General features: G+C 41.7%; 1 protein-coding gene across 1 annotated transcript in view; it reads left to right on the forward strand.

Annotated features, from left to right (window-relative positions):
* The window catches only part of TPO (thyroid peroxidase), a 102,960-nt gene that overhangs the window by 19,210 nt on the left and 62,828 nt on the right, over positions 1–20,922 (forward strand). The window contains exons 8-9 of the mRNA XM_063125479.1: positions 361–567; positions 13,020–13,535. Coding sequence (XP_062981549.1) covers positions 361–567; positions 13,020–13,535 — 723 coding nt within the window. The remainder of the gene's footprint in view (positions 1–360; positions 568–13,019; positions 13,536–20,922) is intronic.

The following is a 20,922-nucleotide window of genomic DNA, read 5'->3' on the forward strand; positions in this document are numbered from 1 at the left end:
GAAGATACAGGGAAGGTTGTAATAAGGTCTTTAGAACTTTTCTCAACTTGGTGTCTTCCAGATATACTTTTCCACCAAAACACGATAAAAGATAGGCTTATAGTTTCCCAACCATATGAAAAATATATCTGCTGAATTATATTTGAACCTTCCTTGAGGCACTGTCATCTCAGCTCTTAATTCCAGAGAAGACATACCTTAAAGAAACAAGCAAACAGAAAAAGTCAGGCCCTCAGAACAATGTAGTAGTAGTATTAGATATTTTGGTAAAAAGTGATGAGGTCTTCGCTTCTTTTACTATTTTGCCATTGTATGAGATCGTGTGTAGCATGGCAACTGAATTAACTCTTTGTCCTCCAGGTGCGAGAAGTTACAAGAAATATTATTGAGGTTCCGAATGAGGCTGTCACTGAAGATGAACTACATTCTGATATTATCATTGTGTGGGGACAATACATAGATCATGACCTCGCATTTACACCTCAGAGTGTAAACCGACTTTCCTTTCTGGGAGAAGTAGACTGTCAACTGACATGTGAAAACCGAAATCTATGTTTTCCAATACAGGTATGATTTAAGTATTTTTATTTTATTTTAAGGAAGTGTGAAAATTGAAGAAGTTAGTCTTAATGTTTGTGGACTCCTGGGGGTGCCAGAACGAGAGCGATTTACTTGTTTGGGGCATGTCCACAAATCACTTCCTTGGGGTATGTTCACCATATCCTATTCCTACTGCAAACATGTACAGAAGTTTCATCTTGCTCTGCTTGTAGGGCAAGATGAAACCTTGAGAATTCTTTTTCAGTTCAAAAAAACAGTCGAACATGCTCCACTCACAACCCCAAACATGATCACTGTTGTGTGAGTACTTTAAAAATTCACATTTTTTCCCAATCGAAAATGTGCACTTTTCTTGAAAAGAAAAAGAAAAAAGACGTTTGCATTTGGGAATGAGAACAAGGCAAACCGAGGTGAGACAGAGGTGAAAGACAGACAACCTTGATGAATTGAAACATTTCTGGTTCTCCCATCATCTCTAGCTGGTTGCCACCCCTGTCCTGCATGGAATTGAAATCTAATTGATGCAAAGAGGTCTGACCTGTGATGTTCAGTCTAAACAGATGACTTTCTACTGAAGTAAAGGCTTTATATTGAGAAAATATCTCTGTCTTTTTTGAGCAACCATCTGGAATGGAATGGGATATATGAAGTGGTATGAAGGATTGTAAGGAGAGATCAAACATCAGTGAAGTATGTGAGCAGAAGTGTTTCTGCTAGGGCAAAGCGACCATTGGATACAACCCAAACTTCATTTACTCCTATACTTTACACTATGAATCCTCAATCATCCCAGAGTGCAAGACACAGAATAATAGGCTCAAGTAATAGGAAGCCAGATTCTGGCTGGACATCAGAAAAAACTTCCTGACTGTTAGAGCAGTATGACAATGGAACCAATGACCTAGGGAGGCCATGGGCTCTCCCACACTAGAGGCCTTCAAGAAGCCGCTGGACAACCATATGTCAGGTATGATTTAAGGTGGATTGAGCAGGGGTTTGGACTCAGTGGCCTTGTAGGCCCCTTCCAACTCTACTATTCTATGATTCTATGTTTCTATGAATCTGTTCAGTTCTGTTAGTTATCTGTTTTCCAATTTCATCTCTTTATACAACAAAAACTGGATAGGTTTAAAAATAAAAGGTGGGGAAAGAAAAAGAAGCAAAAAGAAGGCATTGGCGGTGGAGCGCCTCCTCGGTGCCATGAGGACAGCCCCCAAGTAAAAAAGAGAAGTCATGACTGTAGATAAATGTTCAAGTTCACTAAAGGTTGTTTCTTTAGTCCACGATTGTTCTCAAAATATTGCATTGTTTGAGTCTGCCTTCCCCATCCTGACTTCCTTCGGATGTATAACTCCCATCATCCCCAGCCATGATGACCATTGGGGAAGGGCAGTTTGGGAAGGCTGGTTTGAGTTATCACACCTATGGTATATAATTCTTTTCATACTACAGAGGTATTTATTATGAAAGCATTCTAGAGAAAAGAAGAGAAGGGCAAATCTGTTGGCAAATGAGTTCCATTCTGTAGTAACACAACTTCCATGTTTTGTTTTTCCTAGCAGACATGGAACCAGGTGCAAGCGCTTTGCTCCACCAGGGCTAGGAATGCAGCCAAATTAAGCAGACTAATATAATTAAGAAGATATAATATTTTTAAAAAATTGCATGCAATCCATTAGACCCTGTTGCTTCAAGCTTCCATACAGTTGCATTGAAGCCAAAAACACCACTGATGGAATCATACAAAAGTTGCATAACAGCAGTGTGTGGTGGATCACCACTACTGTCAGGTATTATATGAGCATTACAATACACGATCTAAAGAAAGCTACATAATCTAATATTTTATAATAAAACAAGGATTAAACGAAGGCAGGAAGAGCAGATGTCTTGCATATATGGTGAGAATGTCAGTGTTCCCAGGCTTATTGACATTCAGTTTTATATGTATTAAGCTTGCTGCTGAACACAGACTTTTAAATACATAAACATTTTGGTTGCTACTTAATATAAACTGTGAACAAATAGTGTTTTTGTTTTAATGCATTGGATAACAAGTACCCACAATTCTGCTTTGTTCTTCATTGAATTACTACAGGCTGTGTTTGCTCTGCTCAAAGAAGGACCCTTGACACAATTTTTCAGGTCCCCACAACTCCCAGCAGGTTCTGCTGGCTCTCTGTGCAGTATTTTCAGGGGACTGGAGGGCCTGCCATGGGAAGGAAGTCCACTCCCACCAGCACAGTTGATCCATCTGGATCCAGCCCAGAACAAATGGTTAAGGAGTGTTTTATCCATATAGCTCCCACACATCCATGTTACTCCTTTCATTTCAAGGAATGTAGCAAATAATCCCTCCATTGAAATGAATGAGGCAGGCCTTGCAGGTGGCATTCTGTGTGCACACTAGAAGTCCATCAACTACGTCTGCCTTAGGAGGCCTGGATGGGTTCTACCCTCAGTACGTGGCCAGATCAAGTACTAGAAAACTCACTTAAATAGAGCCAGATAAAGACGGATGAACTGCTGCTGCTGCTTCTGCTACATAAAATGTCACATATAACAACTTTACCATCCAGGGAAAATATTATACAAACAATTCAATATGTTTTTCCAAAGAATGGAAAACTGAACTAACAAAATACTCTCAAAGAGTTAAAAAAATCCACTTAAAATTAATGTTGTTTCCCCTTTAAAATTACATTAAAAACTGATCCTCACACAAATTGGCTAAGTAAGGAGAATGAAAATGTCAAACGCTGCCGCCGCCGCTGCCGCTGCCGCTGCCGCCACTACCTACAGCTTGCATCCCCTACTCCCCACACGCAAGGAAATCAGAACTCCATGGAGAACTCAGCCTCCAGAAGAGAAGTCTCACTGTGCTGCCACATGTCTAATGGGAGTTTTAAAGAAAGAACGAAAAGAAAGATTGGAGTGGGCAGGGGGCTTCAGTCCCCCGCTCTTAGGCAATTTGCCACAACTGAATTTTGTGTTTTGCAAGAATTGTAGGTGGCAGTTTTAGGCTGTGTATCATGGCTGTGATCCACATAATGCTGTTGACAGACAAACATAAATCTACAGATGGACGTATCTGTCAGTCTTGATCTCAAAGAGGTTGTCCATTTTGGAGAGCAGACTCATTTCGGCCTATTTCTGCACAACTTTGCATTTAAAAAGAAGTCTATAGGGAATTCTATGCAATTTTTTTGTAACATAAATACATATTAATGTACACATTTTTGGGGGGCACATGCAATCATTGATTGAAGTTATGTTTGTGCACTTTTTGGAAATGTATACATTTTTCTTTGCCCTTTTTTTAAATGTGTGCATTTTTATTTTATTTTATTTTTATTTTTTTGAGGAATAGATCACAAACTCAAAATGCATGGATTTCTGACCAGAAATTGTGTTCTGGTTCTTTGGGTGCAAATTGGGGACTGTGTAGAAGAAAATCATCGGAGCAAATTTCTCAGACTTCCCTAGTAAATTCTGACTGCCTTTATTTTTGAAACATAATCTTTCTTGTTTTTAAAAAAAATCCCCAAAAAACTTAAATAAAATAAAGAGGAAGTATAGAGGAGTGTATCCCAATGGAAAACCTACAGGAATTTGAATTTCTGAAATTTTATGGATTAGTTTTCTCACATCATAATTGCAAGCCTCCTTTGTATTTTTGCCTAGGTGAGGCAAGCTTATGAAATATTGTTGCTAGTGTCAGTACACTGAGGCTGCAATTCTATAACTATTTAGGCCGCAATCCTATCGGATCCACCATGGCTCCTTCTAAGGCTCTGAACTTGGAGGATTATGAGTATCCTATGCATAGCGGCAGGTGCATCACGTTCCTGCTCTACATTAAAGCTAGACAGGCCTTTTTGCCCATGTCCTCCATCTGGTTGGCCATTGTCCCGGAGTTTCTCCCAATGGCCAACCAGATAACCCAATGGGAAGCCCACAAATGGGAAATAAACTTGCACAGCTGTTGTTCCCTTGCGGCTGGTATTCAGAGGCATGCTATCTCTGGTCTTAGTAGCCATTGAGAGCTTTATCCTCCATGAATTTGTCTAGGGGAAATCTTATTGCTCTCTCCTTTATTTAATTATTTATTTATTATTACATTTCTATATTGGCCAATAGCCAAAGCTCTCTGGGCAGTTCACAAAAATGGAAACCATTAAAAGGCAAGGTGATAAAATGTGATATAAAAGTTGAAAACTACCGTCTAAAGTAAGAAATAACCAAATAGAACCTAGCAGCAATGCAAACATTTAAAATTCCATGACAGGTTTAAAATGGAAACTGAGAAAAACTAAAAGGCCTGGGAAAATAAAAAGGCCGTCACCTGGCACCAAAAAAGAAGACAATGTAGGCGCCAGGTGAACCTCATTTCACAACCTGGGTGACACAGCAGAAAAGGCCCTGTTCTTCGTAGCACTACCCACCCTCCTCACTTCGTTTGGCAGGGGCTCCCGGAGAAGAACCGCTGAAGATGATCTTAGGGTTTGCCCCACTTACCTGAAAGAAGGCTTCATTGGACCCAATAAGACTTACTCAGTGCAGACAAGTACAGGATTATACTGTAAAATAACAGTAGTATTCTATATGCAGCTCAGCAAGCCCCAAGCAATGATGTCTTGCCAAGGCCCTCAAGCAGACAAGTCAGAGCTTTTTAGTGAGATAATGGCAGTGAGCTCAGCAAGCAGCAGCATTTTTCTTTTGAAGCTGAAAGATGAACGAACATCTCAGTCACCTGTATGAGTGAGCGGAGGAAGCAGCCTCACGTGACTTGGAACACAGCTTGAAAAGGAGTAAATTAACTACCTTTTGGCCAGATAAATCAGTCGGTGATTCTGAATAGCGTTTTCTGCGTGGAGAAGTTGAGACCGAGAAACAAACGTTTTTTCTCCTTCTCCCATAATACTAGACCCTGGGGTCATCCCATAAAGCTGACTGGTGGGAGATTCAGGACAGATAAAATGAAGTACTTCTTCACAAAGCACATAGTTAACTAGGAAATTCACTACGACTTGATGTAGTGATGGCCACCCATTTGGATAGCTTTGAAAGGGGTTTAGCCAAATTCCTGGAGAAGGCTTCCAATAGCTGCTAGTTCTGATGCCTCTAGGCTGCCTCTAGTATCAGAGGCAGTATGCCAATGTACCCCAGTTGCTGGGGAGCATGAGCAGGAGGGGGCTATTTCACCCATGTCTTTCTTGTGGGTTTCCCACAGGCAACTTGTTCGCCACTGTGTGAACAGAATGCAGGACTAGACGGAGCCTTGGTCTGATCCAACATGGCTCTTCTTATGTTCTTAAATACCCAGAGAATTAAGGGCAGTAGGCAACAGACATGTGAGCTTCCCATCAGAGGTGGGGACAAAAAAAATCATAAATAGGGGAAGGAGGGGAGAATAAGAATTTGGGGTGAAAAATGTGCTGGAGGCAACATTTTGTGGGATACATTTCTTATAACCTTTGTAAGCCACCCAGGGGGCTTCAGCTATGGTTTGAATAGAAATGAGAAGGAGGAGGAGGAGCAGCAGCAGCAGCAGAGTGATCTGAGGAGGAGCCATTGCTCCTTGACAGAGCCCCTGTTTTGCCTACAGAAATCTTCAGCCTCAGTCCCTGGTAACTCCAATTTTAGGGTAAAGAACCAGCCAGATCTATTGCACACTGACTACTGCCCACTTGCAGATGTTCACAGGTCCTTTTGATGACGCCATCCACCTCCCATGCATCTCCCACTGCTTCTGGCCTTCTTTCTGTCACAAAATGGACTCTGGTAAATCCGTTTTTCTTTTTTTTCTTAAATGATCTGTTCCACCATTTCCTGCTGTGTGCAGGAAAAACAGTGTGATAAAAACAGCCACTGAATGGGCGACATTGTCATTGTTTACTTCATCTTTCTTCTCCTGTGTGAAGAAAGAGGAAGTACCATGGGACAGCAGCAGGGAGAAAGCGATGGTAAAGAAATGTGATCCCCCCCCCCCAGTTGTGTCAAATCATCATGGTAATGCTATATCCCTCTTGGGCATATATACCTCATAGGACATACAATGACATTTGTTGCAATGGAATAAAAAGCACTATGAAAGCAGTATGGAGTGTATCATGTGCCCCAATAGTTATCAGTGCATTTCAATACCACCATAAAGCAGCAGTGTAGATCTAACCCTGGTAGCAGGGGTTGTATAAAGAATACTGGGATAAAGATACTGATAGTCTGACCTGGTGGTATAAGGCAATTTGCTTTTTACTAAAATAATTGAAAGATATTTTCATTCATTCCTTTTCCCATTCAGTGCAGATTAAAAAGGTTTTAGTAGCTGTGTTTTGCTTTCTCTAGTGGCTTGTCAAGCCAAAAGAGCCTTCTGCTGTCAACACGGCCACCAAACCCCGCCCCCCGCCCCTAAAAACTCCTCAGATAGAAGCCTACAAAACTGAAATACAGGCAGAGGCTCTAGGAACTATGTATAGCTCTGGATAAAAAAAAAAAGCCAAAACTTTTAACAACCTAATCAACAGATTAGGAGAAGTCATTTTTAGAGAATTACAGTGCAAAAAGGATTCTCTTGAACAAGTCGTGTTTTAAGATTTGGGTTTTTTTAGCCTTCATTTGCTTGCATCAGTTTCTTAAGGATTAAGAATACGAAAACTTCCCTCAGAGCAATGGATATCTTTTCCCAAAGCAGAAGTACCCTCTTGAGTGTGATAATTACAATTCAGAGACAGACTGTAATAGCTGGTAGCTATTTGATGGCCTCTGCAGTAATTAATTTTAAAAAGTCAGCATTGTAATTATATTTTATTTAAAGTAGCCTTGGTGATAAATATAATTAAATAGCTGGAAATATTTTTTCCTAATGATTAAGAATGAAACATCCTGTGCGGATGCTTTCTCTAATTTTAAATAGAAGAATTAATCTTCAACTGTTTGACATGCAGTGAAGTTATATTGTCAGGTGGGTCATTTTTACAAAGCTTTTCTGTTAGTATTTTATAATTGGTATTCCTTTGAGTACCACATGCTGGAGCCATACATCATAAGAGGAGAGTTGCTTTCTTGCCAAACGTCTGGTCTCCCTGGAGTCACTTGGCTAGCTGGCTACTAATGTGAGACATGTGAACATAAGAAGAGCCATACTAGATCAGACCAAGGATCCATCTAGTCCAGTATCCTGTTCACACAGTGGCCAACCACTCATGTTCCCCAACAACTGGTGTACATAGGCTTACTGTCTCTGCTACTGGATGTAGCACATAGCCATCAGGATTTGTAGCCATTGATAGCCTTCTCCATCAGGAATTTAGCTAACCTCTCCTTTAAAGCCATCCAAATTGGTGCCCATCAGTACATCTCATGGTAGTGAATTCCATAGTTTTATGCACTGTGTGAAGAAGTCCTTCCTTTTATCAGTACTCAACGTCCCACCGATCAGCTTCATGAGATGTAGCTTTACTACAAAAGATCTTTGCAATGTTTATTTCCTTCCACATCACCATACACCCTGCCTCTTGCCCTGGGCAGCAGTATCTTCCAGTTCAAGGCTCTCCCTTTCAGCCTAGCCACAGCACCAAGAGTCTTTGGAAAGTGAATGGCATGGCAGTAATTGGGTACACCTCAGATGTCACAGGATTGTCATCTTCCTATACATATACATCTTCCTGGTCACTTGTGAACAGGGGGTTGTAATCTCAACAGAAGAGAACCCTGCACATCAATCAACTTGAGCTCCTTGCTATTGCCAAAGCCCTAGGGGCATTCGAAGCACACATTAAGGAGCAATCAGTCTAAATAGCAACAGACAATACCACAATAGTGTTCTATAGAAACAAACAAACAAAGCAGGACAAGATCCCTTCCCCTTCTGTGACTGGGACTGGTGTGCATGTTGCCACATTGCTCCCATCACCATATACCTCGCAGGAACATCCAACACTCTTGCTGTCTTGCTCAGCAGATTGAGAACTGCACAAGTGGGCACTTTCCTGGCAGTCACATTTGAACTCTTCAACATGTGGGGCATTTCTGACTATTGACCATTTTGCTTTCGCATTAAACAAAAATGTCAGGCTTTCTGCAGCAGAGCTTGTCATGACTCAGACTCCTGGGTGACACTTTTCTTCTTCAATGGAGATGCACTCTTACTTATGTGTTTCCTCCTTTCCCTCTTGTCACACGAGTGGTGAACAAGATATAAGACAATGCAGCTCATTGCACCTTGAGAACCCCATGGTAGCCAAGATGAACATGGTTTCTGACACTTCTCCTCCTATCCAGATCTCCTCATAATGAGCAATGGAAAAGACCAGGCACCCTGACCTAGAGACTCACAGCATTGGAAAATGGGCAACCTCACCAATTCTCCCACAAGGTCCTTGAAGTAATGATTGCTTTCCATAAACTTTCCACTTAGGCCTCCTTTGCTGCCAAGCGGAAAACTTTTCTGAAATTTCTCACAGGACAAGATCCCAAATCCTGCAGTCTACCAAGTGTACTGGACCTTCTTCTTACTCTGAAATTTAAAGGTTTAGCACTTTCCACCACCAAAGTCTACGTAGCAGCCATATTGGCTACTCATGACAGTTATTGAGGGTGTCTCTCTCTTCTCTCGCCCCCACGTGAAATGGTCCCTCAAGGGACTTGCCAACCTCCATCTGCCATCCTTCCCACCTGTTCTGGCCTGGAGTCTATCAGTGGTGTTGGCTCAACTAACTGACAAGCTCTTTCAACCTATGGCTATGCCAAGCTAAGGCTCCTCACCATGAAGGTGGCCTTCTTCATTGCTATTACTTCAGCATGCAGACTGAGTGAATTGTGTGCTCTAAGGCGTAAACAACCTTTCTAATTTTTCACAGGGATAAGGTTACGCCACGCCTGGACCACTCCTTTCTTCCAAAGGTTACATTTGTATCTTCTTCTTCCTTCAAGAAGCTCAGAGCAGTGCTTTTGCCTCACAAGAACATTGTGAGGGGAATAAAACTGAGACATGGCTCCTTGCCTAAGGTCACTCTGTTACCTTCATGGCTGAAGGAAATTGCATTATTTCTGCTAATATACCAGCATAAGGAAGACAACTACTATGTTGCCTGCTGTGCAAATTGTGAGATAGGGGGGCTGTTCCAAGCTTTGTAAGTGCAGGCAGAGAAGAGAATGGGAGAAGGAAAGTTAGGCAGCAGTATAATATTACTCATTATTGAAACTTTGATCCAGTTCAGCCAATTAGCACTTTTTCTTCCTCACCATTGCCATGATTTTCCCCACCTCCCCGTGGCAAGCAGATTCCATTATGCTCTTCAGATTTAGACTATAAATAACTCTGTGTGTGGAAAGGTGCTGTAGCCAAGCTGAGCTTTTCCTCTGGCATGGTAGTGTGCTAAGAAAATGGCTTCATGCAAAGATTCTTCATTAGCCCTAGAGTAAAATGTTATGCATTGCAACTAAAAAAGACGGGTCATGTTTGATGTCACTTAAAAGACAGCACAGGGAAATCCTCATTTGCACATTCAGCTCTCGGCGGCGCACTTCTCATCACTTCAAAAAGAAAATGAAGAGACTTCGTTATGCAGCTCTGCCAGTTCTTTAGCATTCATTACTGAGGCGTCCTCCACAGGAGCATGGAATGCTGTGGACTAAAACTGCAGAGGCAACTCACTAAAGGATATACAACCTGCAAAGTCCATGCTACTTGGAGTGTCATGGCACCTTTTCGGCTTAGCCCATGGTACACTTCTGTGCCTAGTGAATGTTTCCATGTTCCATTTCTTATACGGCTGCCCTGAAACAGTGGAGGATCAAATGGGGAGCCTTAAAATGGGAGCCATTAAAAGAGTTGTCGCTGTTGGTGTTGCCATCGATATACATGGCACGCCTGCTCTGATGAACTTACAGTCTAATTTTCGACAGTAGTGGAAATGCCAACAGATAAAAAGTTCTGAAAAATGGAAGAGGCATAGGTACTTGGGGATGAATAAATGCAATTGTGTGGACGCAGGCTTTGTTTCAAGGAAGGGGGTACAGAATGGACCCTAAGAGTACCCTGCTTCCCCTTCCATTGCAAGGGAAAACAAGACCCATCTAAACAACAAAACGAATAGAGGGAGCAAACACTAAATCAAGGGACCCTAAAGCAAAGAAAAACACTTGATTACACAAAAGAGGCAATAAAGTCCACAATTAACCGGTGAAATATTCATTGTCAAAATAAAGGATCACTCCTTGGAACTGTTCCCACTGAAATAATGAGCAACGAAGTGGGAGCATTTATTAATCAAAGAAGTTTTAATCAGCTTAGAAGATAAGCAAGTATTTAACATAATAGCCTACTTGATAACATTCCCCACAGTAATGAGTTTTCAGTGCTGTTTTGAGGGAGGAGGGGGGGATGGTCTATTGAATAAATGTATAAAAAATGCCATTAAGTCACAATTTTTAAAGTTCCATTACAAGTATCCTTCAGCCCTCATCATCTCATTTAAACCTCTAATTTCCTCTCTGTGCCTCTGGCAATTCTCCCATTCAAGATGTTTCTTCCCCTCCCTTCCCCCGCCCACCTGCATCAATGTAAATTTATACGCCTTTTTGTTTTTAAACAAAACAAGGGAAAGATTTGATGAACTCATAATGTATTTATGATGCTTGCAAGATTAATATATAGAACTCCTCTTGATTGCTAGAGTACATTTTTGTTTTAAAAGGGGGGGCTGCAGAGGCTTCCTTGGTGGAATTATTCAACTATAGTGAAAAGTACCTGACCCTACTTAACATTTTTTAGAAGGTAGAGAAATGCCCACTTTCCAAAGTTTGCATGTCCTTTGAAATCCCCAGTTGTAGTCCTACAAAGAGTTCTCATTGGGGTCTGTCCTATTCCATATCAAATATTGAACTTCTATAATTTTCAACCTGTTTCCCTACCCACCAAAAGAAAAAATAATCTATTGGGTTTTTGGCAAATATTCTTAAATGTCACCTGTACCAATCTAAGAAAGCATTACCTGCAGAAATGACTTCATCAGAACATTTCAATTTCTTACTTGAATCAAGCAGTTTGCATTTTCATGACATTTTAGAGGTGGGGCGTTTAAACAGTCATTATTCTAAAGCAGGACACATGCTTCACAAGCGCCAAGTCATCTGCATTCCCATAATGGTAAACACTCCTTTTTTTTTTTTAACCAAATTGCCCTCATTTCTGCAACCGTAAAATGAGAAAACCCACAACAAATGAAACATGTATCCATGAAAACTTTGGGACCTTTCATTTTAATTAATGGCATTGTATTAATTAATACGTTATTGGAACTTGGCAGATTCTCCATGGATTCTTTTCAAAATGAGCTTCTCTATAGCATGCTTTTATCTCTTCCAGCTTTAGCACAGCTTCTGCTTCCAGATTCTTTGCAAGATCAAGTTGGGCTTCTTTTCACGTGATTCCTCTTGCTTTCCCCCCCTCCCCGCCCCAGGGACTTTCCTTTGCTTGCAAAATTCTATATGTTCATTAAACTACCACTAGATGGCACTGTGGTATAGTGCAGTTGTGTACTTACACGCACTTCCCAGATTTAATCCCACATTTTCCCCATTAAGGGAAAAGCCGTGATATTGATCACAAAGGACTGGAGAAGCCCTGGATGTTGACGATGTTGTGTAAGGGACCTGCAAACTTCTGACTGACAAATCATGAATGTTCGATAACAGCCTAGTTTAGAGAAGCCCTATATCCTCGGGATCCCTGTGGGTCTTGAGCCTGGTTCTATGTGATGATATAAAAAGGTTGACTGGACACAGAACCAGTGGAGGTTGGTGGCTCCAGGTTCAGAGGACCAGTTAGTTAGGACCAGCCAGAACTCTAAAGGTGCTATCCAAGGTGCTGGACCCTATCCCTAAAATAGATACAGTACCTTGAACGGCACCTTTAGAGTTCTGGCTGGTTGTAACTAAACCCAAGAATGGAATCACTGTCCCTCTGAAACTAAAGCCACCATCCTCCCCTGCACAGAACTACCTACACTTAGTTTATGTGTGCTGTGCAGCCAGGATGGGCAAAAGGTACATTATAATCTATAGCTCACGGGGGTGGCTTGCATTAGATCCGCAAGGTTTTCTGATTCCCAAGTACTAAACTGCAGCAAATAACAAAAGGCCTTTTTCCTTTCTGAACAGCGCCATTAGAATTCTGTATGTGTGTTGAGTAGCAAGGGCGAAAGCTATCATTTGTGCACAGGTACCTGCACCCTCAGTAAGTGATATATAAGTGGGTTGAATCCAGAAATGCACCAGCAGAAGTCACTCTGGTAGCCTTAAGAATTCAGCCACATGTATTTCAGCAAGGGTAGCATCAACATATTGCAAACAGGTAACAGAAGAGGAGATTTAAAATTCCATGACAGATTTATCTGTGTTCACAATACATATACACTAAGTTTCCTGAGGAAAGATTTTAATTTCATCCACAGATTCATGCCAACGATTCATTCTCCATGAGTGTGGACTGCATGCCTTTTTACCGTTCATCTCCTGCATGCGCCACTGGTCACCAGGGAGTTCTCTTAGGAAACCTGTCAGTCTTAAATCCACGGCAACAGATTAACAGCCTCACCTCCTTCCTTGATGCATCCACTGTTTATGGCAGCACAACAGCAGCAGAGAACAAACTAAGGAATCTCACCAGCGAAGAAGGCCTCCTGAGAATAAACATGCACTACTTTGACAATGGCCGTGAATACCTTCCTTTCGTTGACCAGGTACCTTCTCCTTGTGCTCAGGATCCCAAAGCTGACAATGCAGAAAGGATTGAATGCTTTATGGCAGGGGACACTAGGTCTAGTGAAGTTATTTCATTAGCAGCCATACACACTCTGTGGTTGCGACAGCACAATCACCTGGCGAGAGCACTGAAGAAGCTCAACCCACACTGGAGTTCTGAAACCGTCTATCAAGAGACTCGCAAAATTGTTGGTGCTCTCCATCAGGTAGGCTGATTTTTTTTACATGGCATTGAGTGTCATACCCTTTCATTACGTCATTATAGCTCTTCCCAAATAACAATGCAGGTATGATAAATGCGCATGGGAAAGGTCAAGATGGTGCCTCCTAACTCAGCCCTCAATCCACGTGTGTTCAACTGGTTGTGTGAACAGAGCCATGCATATTAGTTATGTTTGGGGGGCAAGTTCCCTGATTGTGTGCGCTTAACATGTATAGAAATGTAATAAATAAATAAATAAATAATAGCAAAAATAACATGTGTCTACAAGGCCAACGGAACACACAAAGGTTGGGGCCAGGGCCAGTGGGCACAATTCCACTCACTCACTCCCTGACAGGGGTTGGCAACCTTTTGGGGGCAATGGGCACATTTGGCAATTTGAAAAACTGTCCCGGGCACTGTCACAAAATGGGTTCCATGGAGGCATGGCAAAGGACAAGTAGCCTGCTCAAAAGACTGAGCACAAGGTGGTCCCAACACACCAAAACAAGTCCGTTGAACCCCTAATTTCAGCACCAGCAGAAACCTATTTCACAGCAATCCCAGCTGCCACTAAGAAAATACGTTAAGGGAAGGGTAGAGCACCTTAGCGGGTGCTATATTGCCTACCCCTATTCTGTGCGCATGCACTTTACATGTTATCTGAAAAGGGTTTATAATTTACATACACTTTGCAAGGCTTTAAAGGAATTGCCCATGTTATTATTTACTTTCAGCATGAGACTCTGGGTTGAATCATGACTAAGTTTGGACCCAATGAAATCAGTCAGGACTACTTTAAGTCCCATTGATTTCAAAGGGTTCTACTCTTAGTATGACTAACTCTGGATCCAAAACTCTCTTCTGTGCTTCGGATTTTTAGTACGATATTCCCTATTCTGAATCATTTTGATTTTTAGCAGCCCTTTGTATATGATCAGAAACTATGTAGGCTGAATGCAAGGAGGGAAACCAGGATCATGAACTTGCTATCTCAAATCCCAACCTCCTGATTGGTATGTGGAAGAGGGCCTTCTCGGTGGCTGCTCCAAGGCTCTGGAACTCCCTTCCCAGGGAGGCGAGGCTGGCTTCCTCTGTGCTATAATTTAGGAGGCAGGCAAAAACTTTTTTGTTTCAGCAGGCTTTTGGAACTATACTGGACCTGTGCTAATGTATTGGATCCCCCCCCCCTTTTAACCTGTTAAAATTTTAAAAAAATTTTAACATGTTTTTAATTTTACTGTAGGTTTAATTCTATTTTAACTTTTGTAATTTATATTTATATGTTTTAATTGTACATGTTTTAATCCTGTAAACCACCTTGAGTCCCAGTACTGGGAAAAAGGCGGAATATAAATAAATATCATCATCATCTTCATCATCATCATCATCATCTCCATGTATTCATCAGCTCTGGGCTCATAGAGCCTGTGTATATATATACAACCTGTATGCACACAGGCTCTCTCCATGCAAGATGAAATCCTTTCCTCCTTTATGCATTCCGCATACACAGTTTCTGCCTGTTTGGGGCCAAAAAGGGTCCTCAACTTTTTTAGGCCTTTTGTCTATGTTTTCATTTTTCTCTTATTTCTTTCCTGGCACTTTCTATTTTCTCATTCAGCCAACGTAAATGTTTTATTCTGGTGAATGTCTCTTTGTAGTTCCACTTTACTGTTCTTTTTGGGCACAGTTTGCTTAAATTGCATTTTGTACGCAAATAACTACACTCTTTAAAAAGACATTTGAGATTTATGATGCACAAACTCACTGCCTGTAGAGGCCTTTAACCACATGAAGGAATTTATTCTGAAACGAAAAATGAAAGTAGATTGCAGAGAGTATGATCTGCTCACACAGCAGGCTCAGTGCCTGCACACAGAGGAATCCTGTTTTCCTCCCTTCCAGCTGTCCATATGTGCCTAGAACATGAGTAACTTGTAAAGCATGTTTTCTGTGTGCTTTTAAATAGAGCGGGGGCTGGCAGAAGGTAGATCTGGATCTCCTGGTAGATCTTTGGGTGATTAGCAGCTGATCAGCAAGGATGATTGACTCCAAATACTTTAACAATAGCATCTATTAAATGATTCCCCATCCCAACCGCTACTCTAAATTATACTGCTAAAATGAAGAAAACTTGGGGTAAGAGGAGTGGATTTTTCTGTAGGAAGACTGTGACCTCCTTTCAGTTCTGGCACTCAGAACAAATTCTTAGGGTTGGAATTCTTTAATTACTTCAGCCTGATTCGCACAATCACTGCAGCTTACAAGGCGTTGACATAACTATATTTTGTTTCAAGCACAAGGAGTGTGTGGGGGGAGTTGAAAGCTTCCAGTGGTTGCAGGCAAGAAGATTCTTTCCTTACACTGAAATAAGAACACCTATCCCCTAAAGCACCTTTTCTCCTTTACAAAAAAAATAATTGTGCAAGAGCAAAAGACTGCATGTTCCCTATTTAGCCAAGCTTACTCATTTCTCCTCTTGTCAATGTCTTCATAAATTTCAGCCTATATTTGTTTCTTCCTCCATTTCAGCACTTGCTGGCCGGCTTTCTAGCCCTTCCCCACAACTGACAGAAAAATCGCCCTGCTGGGTTCAGACATCACACTAAGCCACCCTGAAAACAAGCCACCTTAAACAAGCCTACTACAGGCCATGGGTTCTCAGGGTGAATTGTTTGCGCAAAACTATGCACACCGAGAAATCCATTCCCGGTTTAGACATCGCTCTAAGCCACTCTGCGTCGCTCATGACAACAACTCTCTGTGGCTCACTGTGATGTGTGAACCCATTTGGGAGAGTCAGCTAGACATTCATATCTTCTCAAGCAACAACTTGTATTTTCCTAGGGTGTCTTTATGTCACACTTTGTGAACATGTCCCCAGAGGTGGATTTCTTGGCTGCTGGAATATAGCTGTTCTTCCAAAGAGGAATATGACCCTTAATGGAAGACAGTTACAGCCCAAAGTAATTTCTGCATCATTTCTCAACCTAAGTTATTCTGTTTGTGAAGCAGTTCACATTGCTGTATGAGTATTGTAGCTAGGATACCAAAATAAAATAAAAGTAAAACTGCACACTTCATTTAATCTTAATAAAGATCTCTTAACCAGCCTGAACATTGGTCTCCCTTATAGCCTCTTCGCACGCACTGTGCAAGTCCCTCGGTCTAAACTGAGCTGTTTGCTTTATAATAATTGCCTGGAAAGGCTCAGAATGGTTTTTTGGCACTAGTTAGCAGAGAACAAGTCTGCAAGGAGTTGGGCAGGGGGGAACATGCACACCAAGCTTCTGGGCACTCAAATGTTAGTGGCTTGGAATCAGACGCTTAGACAAAATAATTTCCAAAAGGCATGTTCTGCGTATGACTCTGGGCTACTCATCATCTGTCTGAGTATCACAGTTTAATGAGATCATCCTGTGGCACATTAGAAATGATTTGGAGTGGAACCAGTCAGTTCAGGGACAGATATTCCATCTATATATGCAACACTCAGCTACTTAGAATATAGAATATATATGCAATACTTGGGTAATATCATTTGCAATCTCTCCCCCTAAGCACTGGATTAGAGGGGGGGACAGGGAGGAGATTGTGGCTATTGGTTAGCCACGGATGCCAATCTCAAAAACCTGAGCGTTTTCCTTATATGGAGAATTGTTCTGTTGACTCTCAGCAACTAATACGAGCCTCAGAGAGACCCTAAAAACTGGTGGGACATTTTTGGGGTAGTTCGGAGTTCTGACAATCATCTGCTCTGCCATGAAGTTCTCCATTGGTTTTAATACCATCCATAATCTGCTCCTCGAGATTGGACCCCCGACGAACCTCTGAATGGGCAGAGCGGAGTGAACACCTCTACTGGATGGACATATCTTTTAAACCACTGATGGTCTGGGATCCCAAAAATGTAGTGGGGTTGGAGGTAGGCTTCCTTTTGGCAATGCTTTGCTAAAAAAAATGGCTACCCTTTTGCAATGCTTTGCATTACCAATGGCACCCAGGATCTGTGGGTGCCATAGGTGTGGCGATCATGTAGCCTTCCATATATTGTTGGACTGCAAATCCCATCAACCCAATAGTGAGGGATAATTTAAGTTAAGCTTGGACAGCAAAAAATAATAATTCAACAGTTATAAAGGGGTAGTTTGTGGGGTCATTCTAACATTCATAAAATAAAAAATGTTTTACAAAACTTCCCAAAATTTACATGTGCCAGAACGAAATGTTAGTTTAACATATCCTGAAAATATCAAGAAGATTGGTAAAAGATTGAGGGAAGTAGGGCAGTTTAAAGTAGAAAAGAAAGAAAAATCTCTCAGTCAAAATGGTTCCGAAGATTTCCATTGGCGATTTTTTTTATCCACATTTCTTGGCGAAATTACAGTTTACCAGCAGATGAGCTGCTAGCAGACAAGCAGATATTGTTAGCAAGGGATTTATACAGACACTGAACTGAATGGGAATCTCATTGCTCTGGCCCTATATCCCTCATGGTTGTAATGCGTACGTGAATTTTGAGACCAAGAGGGTCGTGCTACTTGCATGGATCTTCGGCATCCAGTTGACACTTCCCCACCAAGGAAAGTACCATTTGGCTTGTCCCCCATTCAACTGGCCCATCAATTAAAAAGGGGGCCCAGGTACATTTTTTTTTTATCATGAAATGTTATTATATTTTGAAAAAGTTAACAAAATAAAGTCAAGAAAAAGAAGAATGTTCATAATAATAAATCAAAATCACTAAAGGAACAAAGGCATTCACTAATTCTAAATCTTAGTCTATAGCTGATACACTTTTGGAATATCTACAGTAAAACTGCCTAAGTAGGAGCTCAATTTTACTTTTAGTGAAAGTTAAAAAATCAAGTTATGCAACATATAAAAAAGCATGTGCAAGTGTATGTTATGTTGTTTGTCTGTCTGTATTAATCAGAAAAAATATAGGCAAGTATACTTGGCTGGAATTTTATTAAAAGTTTGAAGACTTTCAAAATAGGAAATAAATGGAAACCATGATGCCATAATATAATTCTTCAAGTTAGGTTTCCTAACTTGCTGCACTTGCTAAGTAAGTTTATATGTACTCATAGCCAGATCTACACCAGGGAAGATATGACATTTTGGAAATGGTTTGAAAACTGTATAAAGAGTGTGTCCTGGGCCCCAACAGTTGACATTACTGCTATAAAGCTTTTTGAAGCAGTAGTGAAAATCCTGCCTAGTTTTCAATCCAAGGCTCTTTAGCTGGTTGCTTTGGAGACTTCCAATTACATTATATACATGACTTTGTGGATTTATACAATTGCTTAAGCAGGTCTTTATGCAGGAATCCAGGGTCATTAGGTTGAAAAAGATTAAGCAGCATTGCTTTCGGAGTTTGCCTATGCGTACTTATTCATTGTATAGCCTAAAAATAGATAAATTCAAATGATGTCTTGTTGTTATTATTTATTTATTTTATCAGTCCTGATAGCTCCAATGAGAGCCCCCAAATGCAGCAAGCTGTGTTGATCTATATTTATTTTGCCCCCTCTCTCTCTGGCCTAATCTACACCAAGCAGGATATTGCACCATGAAAGAGGTATGAAAGCGGTATATAAAAGGCAGGAGCCACACTAAGCAGGATTCCAGAAGGTGGTGCCGGGGGATTATTGCTCTGTGCCGTGGCACCTAGGCCATGGGGTTCCACAGGGCTCTATCTTATCCCCTATGCTGTTTAACATATACATGAAGCCGCTGGGAGAGGTTATCTGGAGATGTGGACTGAGGTGTCATCAATATGCGGATGATACCCAGCTCTACCTTTCCTTTTCATCAAACCCAGGTGAGGCAGTGGCTGTTCTGAACCAGTGCCTGGGCACGGTAATGGACTGGATGAGGGCTAATAAACTGAAACTCAATCCAGACAAGACGAAGGTACTGTTAGCGGGTGGTTCATCTGTCCGGCGAGGTGATGTTCACCCTGTCCTGGACGGGGTTGCACTCTCCCTAAAGGATCGGGTCGGTAGTTTGGGGGTGCTCTTGGATCCAGAACTGTCACTTGAGGCACAGGTGAAGTCAGTGGCAAACAGCACCTTTTATCAGCTTAGGCTGATATACCAACTACGCCCTTTTCTGGACAGAGATAGCCTAGCTACAGTTATCCACGCTCTGACAACCTCTAGTTTGGATTACTGCAACGTGTTATATGTGGGGCTGCCTTTGAAAATGGTCCAGAAACTTCAGCTGGTACAAAACAGCGGCACCCGTTTATTAACAGGGACTGGCCATCTTTTCATGGTTTTAATTTTTGTGAACTGCCCAGAGAGCTTCGGCTATTGGGCAGTATAAAAATGTAATAAATAAATAAATAAATAAATAAATAAATAAATAAATAAATAAATATAGCACTATGAAAGCAGCATGGTGTATAGTATGTGTCAATGGGCCCCAACAGTTGTCAGTGCACTTCAATATTGCTATAAAGCAGTAGTGTGGCTCCTGCCTTTTATCTACTGCTTTAATAGTAGAATATTCTGCTTGGTGTAGATTAGGCCTCTCTCTCTCTCTCTCACTCACTCACACACACACACACACACACACACACACAAGCAGTAAGACAAAACATAATACCCAATTTATTAGAAGGAGCTGACAGTCATAGAATAGTGAGTTCTATAGCATTGGACTTTGACTGGAGAGACCTGAGATTGCATGAGAAAGGGAAAGAGAAAGGCACAGCATCTCCCCAAACAGCATAAGACTACCAGCTCAATCCCACCCCCATCAGTTTCTTTTCCCACCACCAAGGAGAAATACGTTGGTTGGGTTCTCACATCATGCTAACCCATGCTGCCTTTTAAGCTACACATAGTAGCTTATTTGTGCCTTCTGTGCCCTGACAAATAATCGGACAAGTAAGCTATACATCTTAAATTTCTCTCTCCCTCTCTCTCTCCCTCTCTCTCTCTCTCCCGCACCCCCCTGTCCCCCGTATCCCAGCTTCCTTTGCGGAGTTTCAAGCCTTTGCCAAATACCCTTTCTCTGCCAGTAAAAGAAAGGAGGGGTCTCTAACTCCTTGAAAGTTTGCAGGAATGAGATGAAATTTAATATACAGTAGGGGTGTGCACGGACCCCCCGCTCCGCTTCACTTGCAGATCCGCCATTTTCCGGATCGGGCCACTCCGCCCAGCCCCCGCCCCGCCCACTTCCGCTCCGCTCCGCTCGGAGCTTCGGATCCGGATCTGGAGCTCCGTTTCCCCCCCCCCCCCCATAGGCTTGCATTGAAAGCTAAAAAATTATACAACTTTTTTTCTGTTCAAGTTAGAAACCTCACGTTTGGCACCATGACACCTCATGGGGGTATACACACGCACGCCAAGTTTCAAAACAATCCCATCATCCCC

Source organism: Elgaria multicarinata, chromosome 4 (assembly GCF_023053635.1).
Source record: "Elgaria multicarinata webbii isolate HBS135686 ecotype San Diego chromosome 4, rElgMul1.1.pri, whole genome shotgun sequence".
NCBI classification, from domain to species: Eukaryota; Metazoa; Chordata; class Lepidosauria; order Squamata; family Anguidae; genus Elgaria; species Elgaria multicarinata.